The sequence below is a fragment of the Gadus morhua genome, chromosome 10 (assembly GCF_902167405.1).
Source record: "Gadus morhua chromosome 10, gadMor3.0, whole genome shotgun sequence".
Taxonomy (NCBI): domain Eukaryota; kingdom Metazoa; phylum Chordata; class Actinopteri; order Gadiformes; family Gadidae; genus Gadus; species Gadus morhua.
In genome coordinates this window covers 10,919,242-10,925,838 of record NC_044057.1, presented here as the reverse complement: position 1 = coordinate 10,925,838, position 6,597 = coordinate 10,919,242, and the positions used below count along the sequence as shown (strand labels likewise).

The 6,597-nt window shown below is 41.0% G+C and overlaps 2 protein-coding genes across 3 annotated transcripts; one reads left to right on the top strand and one right to left on the bottom strand.

Moving 5' to 3' along the window:
- Positions 1-1,297: 1,297 nt before the first annotated feature.
- Positions 1,298-3,061, top strand: LOC115552856 (uncharacterized). Of its 2 annotated transcripts, XM_030369219.1 has the most exons (4): positions 1,298-2,127; positions 2,239-2,325; positions 2,430-2,568; positions 2,700-3,061. In XM_030369219.1, exons 1-4 carry the CDS (start codon positions 1,980-1,982, stop codon positions 2,980-2,982), a joined length of 657 nt encoding a protein of 218 aa, XP_030225079.1. In that variant the 5' UTR covers positions 1,298-1,979; the 3' UTR covers positions 2,983-3,061. The 2 variants fall into 2 exon arrangements, with proteins under 2 accessions (XP_030225079.1, XP_030225078.1); XM_030369218.1 differs by having other exon boundaries at positions 1,298-2,325.
- LOC115552745 (putative nuclease HARBI1) lies at positions 3,060-3,832 on the bottom strand (the record flags this gene model as incomplete). Its single annotated transcript, XM_030369061.1, has 2 exons — positions 3,468-3,832; positions 3,060-3,357 (listed from the first exon to the last, which is right to left on the bottom strand). Coding segments are annotated over exons 1-2 (648 nt in total), but the record flags the coding sequence as incomplete, so codon positions are not given.
- Between the last annotated feature and the right edge of the window lie 2,765 nt (positions 3,833-6,597).

The window sequence follows — 6,597 nt, the reverse complement described above, 5'->3', positions numbered from 1 at the left end:
GGTCAGAATTGCATAACTTCCGAGGGACGTACATTACCCATTCATCTGAGGTCCAAGCAAATACATTCACTGGTTGGCCGTATGTGGGGTCCCAAACTGTTTTATTACTGGGCTACTTACTGAATGGGTTCTACTTGGGATACACAGTTCATTAACACACCAACGTAACTCTTGTAATGTACGTAATTCTTTGGAGGGTTGTTACTCTTACTGAGAGTAATCAAAACGTCCTCCGCCAACATTCCTGCATTCGTCACATAACAAGAGTTAATCTGCAGAGCGAAATCTTGCTAATGATTCGCACGGCACAAGCTTTCCATTCGTAGTAACAAACAGTCTACTACTGGCCAACCATTGATGCCTACATAGTACGGATTATCAATTCGTAGGGATTCCTAATTCTTGGATATTTTAGCAAAAAATATCAGACAGAGCCTCCGCCTAAATAAGAATTTAAATGAAATCTCATGCTTTTAGATCGATCTTCCCGAAGGCGTTATCTTAACCCTTATATAAAATAAACCACTAGTTTACATTCATCATACCAAAGGCAGGCAACTATGTCCACTTATCCCCTCTTTAGCTGAATAGTTGTTTTAGTGCTAATCGCCTCCAAAGGTCCGGGTCAGATCCTAATCACATGTGTTTATCTATTTTCCAAACTCCGGATCCCGTCAGAGGGTCAGAATGGCAAGATAGTCATTTAAAAAAAAAAAAACATAACTTACCAGTCTGATGATCTCATATTGGGATCCTGCCGACAACGCCATTTGATGAAGAGAAATTTCTCTCACGGACACGTCGGACAGCGAAATATTTGATTTAATCTTAAGGCATGATCATGGGAAAAGTACTGGCAGCAAAGTTTACCGAGAACACATTCGACGAGACAATAGATTCACAAGATTCTTATAGGGAACATTAACATTGTGGGAAGGGAGTGGGAGTGACCTTAGGCCAAGTAAATTTGTAATACAATGGGTGGGTATTGGACATGTCTGCAGGTTTGGCTCTAAACGAGTTTACACAACTTAGAAGTCAGTCGATTGGCCTGGTCACAAAACCAGACTTACTGGCTCCAGTGGGAACTTGAATACGAATTAACTTAACCTCTCTCAGTTTAAGAGAGGAAGGGATTTGTTTTAAGTTAAAGGGAGAATGTATACAGTTCCTTCTAAAGAAATAATTATATAAACAAGGTTAATATAATTTGTATGTGATTGTATATTTATAGTTATGATTGATATTTCCACGACAAATGCCAAACACTGACAGTAATTTTTTTTTTTTTCAGGTTGCTGAGCCCTTCTGTCTATTCCACATGCGTTTTGTGTAGCAAGACAGGTAGAGAACCAGGGCCCGTATCCTTAAAGATTCTGAGAATCCTCTCAGAGAGCTCCTAACTTAACCTAAAAATTCCTTGCCAGGAGTTTTAGCTTAGAAGTGATTCCAGAACATTTTCAGTGAACTCTGAGCCAGGAATGGATGAAAAATCCTATCTTAGTGAGGAGGTGTGGTTGACCCCGTTGCTAGGTATGAGTCATCATTTCAAAAGCCGTGATTGGTTGATCCTACAAGTTTGATGAAAATTAACTTTTGGTGATAATGAGCAAAGGATGTACCCTCAAATCAATAAACATAATTATACACTCTAATCTTATGCAGACTATAATTGTAAATAATATTTCACATTCAAGAAAATATCTGGAAAATGAATAGTAAGCTGTAGGGGTTATAGCCTAACATTAGAATCTAAAATATGTGAAAACTTAAGCTCATTACACCCTGTTCAAATAATGATTTGTGTCTCATTTGCTCATATTAATATCCTAGCTGGCATATTTTGTACTTTCACTTCCATATGGACCCCATTGAAAACAAGATGGCCTATCTCAAGGGGCTGTCCTTAATGAAGTAGAAATTGCAACGTTACAACTCAGTGTGAACTTAACGAGGGTAACACAGCTCAGCTTTTAACAATGTCTGTGATTGCTGGCTGGTCTATTTATGAAGGCTTGTTAACAAATATCCTACAAACACAGAAAATGGAGAAAAAAAGGAATCGCAAGCCGAACTGGACTGAGGAGCAATGTTTGTTGCTGGCCCAGTTGGTGAACGAACATAAAGGTATGTTACGAGGAAAATTTGGCCCAACTGTCACTAGCCAAGGCAAGAGGCGCGCCTGGGACACAATATCCCAAACAATCAATGCCTCTTTTCCACTGGTGGTGCGGACAGGCGACGATTGTGAGAAAAGGTGGTATGTGCTGCAGTCCAAGGCAAAAGATGAGATTGCAGCACACAAGCGGGAATCCTCACTCACAGGTGAGCAAAATACTATGGCCTACCACATAATCTGGCAACTTGCTCCTGCTGGCAAAGTTAATTTACATGCCTAAATACTGTGTTCATTGACTGTTTCTTTCTAGGGGGTGGACCACCTGCAAAGCGGCTGTCCCAGGTGGCCGACACTGTCTTTCAAGTCCTGGGACACTCTGAGGTCAGTGTCACCGGGCTGCCAACAGGCATTGACACGTCAATGATGCAGGCCCTTGAAATGCAGCAAAGGTAGGACACAGGGTTATTCATATCAACAGTGTTTATTCATTGCAGAAGCCATTTCATGTGTTATCCATGCTCATTGTATTAAATTAATTTAATCAAAACAATAATTAAACTAGGCCTATGTATTTCTGTAGCATTGAGCCATCACAAGAACCGGGCCCATCAAGTTTGCCGCCTGAACCATCTGCAGCTGCTACTCAGGATAGCCCGGCGGATCAAACACCATTCCCATCCGCAGCACCTGCTCCGTCAGCATCCCTGCAGGAGAGAAGATTGCAACTCACAATTGATGTGTTTGAACAACAAAAAAAAGTCCTTTCCCTTCAGGAGGAGTACTACCGCCTTAAAATTGAACACCTAAAAAATAAACCATTTAGAGATTGTGTTCTGTGTCTTGCATTTAACAATTGCAGGTGATGTGCAGTAAAACTGTGGTAGTTCTTAATACCATCACAAGTTCTCAAATGACATGGGGCTACTGTAGCTTGCCTGAAATGTAAATTTGTGAAGTTTGCCCTGTAAGGCAGTCCACTCTGGGCTAGGTTCCCCTGTGGAATGTGAATATCTTCTTCACCACCATCCTCATCGTTGTCTCCATCCTCATCCTCATCGCCATCCTCCAGAGGTTCTGCAATCTGTCTAACCTTGCAAATATTGTGTAATATTGCACAGGCTATGATGACTTTGCTGACTTTTTCAGGCCTCAGCCGCACCTCTCCGTGGAGAACATGAAAGCGCCTCTTAAGCTGCCCTATGCCACGCTCCACCACCGCTCTTGTTGTCTTGTGGGCCCTACAATAGAATACAGACCTTTAATTATTTGATGGAAATATTGCACTACTTTGATGCTCTAACATATTGCTTGCATTTCATTTCCATGATTTTTGTATTGTTTGGCTTACCTGTTATAGTTTAGTTGGGGCCCTTGGCGTGGCTGGAGGTAAGGTGTAAGGAGCCATGGTTTGCATGGGTAGCCACTGTCCCCTAACAAGTGGCAATTAGCTGGCACATAGCGTCTCTCAAAAAGCTGTCTGATGCCACTCTCGGAGAGCATTCTCGCATCATGTGTGGAGCCTGGCCATTTAGCCACAATGTCCAAAATCTTCCAGGCCGCATTGAACACTATTTGCACATTGATGCTGTGGAAATTCTTCCTGTTAACAAAGACAGCCTCGTCCTCTGATGGCGCAATTATTCTCACATGTGTTCCATCAATTACACCCACAACGCCAGGGAATCCTGCAATGTCCATAAATGCCCTTTTATGTGTGTGTAAAATGCGGGCATCCAGCGGGAATGAAACAAATTGTGTCACAATATTAGGTTGTGACAAAGCTGTCAGTGTTTGGGTGATGACTCTGCTGACGGAGGATTGGGACAGACCCAAGTCATCACTGCTGCATTGTTGCATTTTCCCTGTTGCCAAATACCTCAGGGTTGTGATTACTTTCTTCTCCGGTGTAATAGCGTTGTGGCGTCGAGTTGGTGAAGTAATTGCATCTCTAAGGAGATCCACCACAAACATGATTCCTGCACGATCCAATCTGTAGCGTCTCAATAATTCCCTGTCATCCAGTGTTTGCAGGACATCTCTCCTGCCTCCTCTGTTGGCCATTTTGTGCAGCTGCTTAGGGTAACTCCTAAGCCACTAAAAGTCCTCTTCCCTGCTCTTAGCAGATCTCGCCTTAGGAGCCCTTTTAAGCGCTAGGACTCTTGAGGAATAGCTTTTATATTAACTGGGATTTTCGTGTCACTTTTAGGGGAAATTCTAAGAAAACGTCATGCCTCTGAGAATTTTCTTAGAATTTGGCCGCTAGGAGCCACTTTTTGCACAAAAATTCTTTAGAGATACGGGCCCAGGTTGGTTCAAATAGACACGGGGTTCAACTGCTAGAATAATATGTCTAATTAATAAATGGTGCACATGGTTTTAAACGGTGCCCAAGGAGGGAGTTAGCTCAACTGCTGTAGCCACAATTATAATACATTTTTTGCGAGTATTAAATCGACATGGGTTAAATTCTGCTATAATCAGCTACTACATACGAATAAACTGAATTCTCAAAACAAAATTATTTTCTTCAAGTATAATTATTTACAATTTCAAACACAATGCGTGAGATGTTCAAAGGTAAACTATTACTTCCATTGGAGCGATTGCAATAGATATAATATCGTACCACAATATGCATGCATTATCTTGTATTCAACAATTAGGAAAGCCGGATTCCAGAACCGAAAGAAGTCCTACAAAAGGACACCAACCCAGGGGTCTTGCATCAACCAGATCCCTGTACGACAGTTACACGGTGATCTTAAAATAGGAATAATTATCTAGACTCCACATCACGAACGGTTAGCCTTTAAAGTTGTCCATAGCATGCATACCGCTCGTCCACAGAAGTCCGGGGATTATCCAGGCCTGGGGATTCTTATTAGGAGAATTCTGGGATAACCTGCCTCATAGGAGAGCGGAAGAGTCCCCCCCAATAGAGGATCCTGAGGACAAGCGGTAGAAATGCATAGTTCAACAGACCTGACGAGGTCCAAAGTACCAAAATAAGAAAGAATAAAATATATATTTCATTACAAACTATGAAAATAACAATATTTTAATCAAAGTCTTCACGTAATCTATGGTTAATAATTGGCAATATTTACAATTAAATTACATAAGTAGAATAAAATGTAATCCATAATTCATCCTAATTTTGATTAACAATATACGTGTTACGTTTTTCATTACACGACGGGATATGTAGACAGTGGATACTCGATTATTACAATATATCACAACCAGTTTAATGGTCAACCAAAACGCACAGCCGTACGTAACCCCGACTGTCCCCAACTGACAACGTTCCGGTAACAACAGAAGTATGATGCCTAATATTGAAATGCAGATTTTTAATATTAAGATATTTTGATAATGTTCAAATTTAAGTTTTGTATGTTTGTGTTTTCCCATGTTGTCTTGTCACCTTGTTATTCTGCGTTCAAAATCCTTTGAGGTTAGTGGAAATCAGTTCTCCCTCTGTTCCTTTGTTATCCTGTGTTGGTTTGGGCCTGTTATCCTTGATCCCCAGGGAAGCGCAGAGACGCAATGATGATGTGATAAGGAACGGCCAACCCCATGTTTATGACATCTTAAGGAATGATGACTTAGATGACCATATGGTTAACAAAGGCTTTTGGTTTGTTGTGAGGCAGCTGCCCTCATCAACCCATTCTGAATGTGTAAGAACTCCTGGCCACTCAGCGGACCTCTCTGCGGACCCTTTAGAAAATGAAGGGCTCCGCAGGGAGAAATCCCATCTGAGGCCTCAGATTGTTGAATAATATGCTTCTTTTTAGGTCTGTTGATGCATGTTATGATGCATCTTCGTTCGTGCTTTTCTTACGAATGTGTATACAAAGATAAAAATAAAATGAAAATAAAAATAAGTAAAAATATAAAATTAAAACAAATGGTGGATTCATATACCATGTGTGAATGTCCTCTCGTGTGTGTCAGAGCCACCAAGATAATGGAGGTTACTCGACTGTTACTAAAAAACGAGGGGATATTGAAAGCATACCACGTATAAAACTATAAGATAATTAGAAAATAGTTCAATATAATTGATTTACAATAACATTGTTTTGAACCGATTCTTTTAGGTTCAGTTTTTGTTTTGTTCATAGAATTTCACCCTATATTTAATACCCAGATGTGCATAATTGTTGTGAGTTCGGATGACTCTTATTCTACCTAGTTTAGCAATTTAATTGACCTGGCTCAAAATTCCCCCATAGACTTGGTGTCAGACTTTGGATTGTGGCACTCCTTGGGAGCCTCCAAGCCCACGCCGACTGACTGATCGTTCCTGCGGGTTCTGGAGTGGTGACGGTGGAGCTCATGGGGAGGCTCCGGGAGAGTTCGCAATCACGGGCTCCTTCGGGGAGAGTTCAAGTGGGTCAGGATTAAAAGGTTGAATTAATGTATCGATTTGATGTTGACCAACAAAAAACTAGATAATTATAATAATAAAT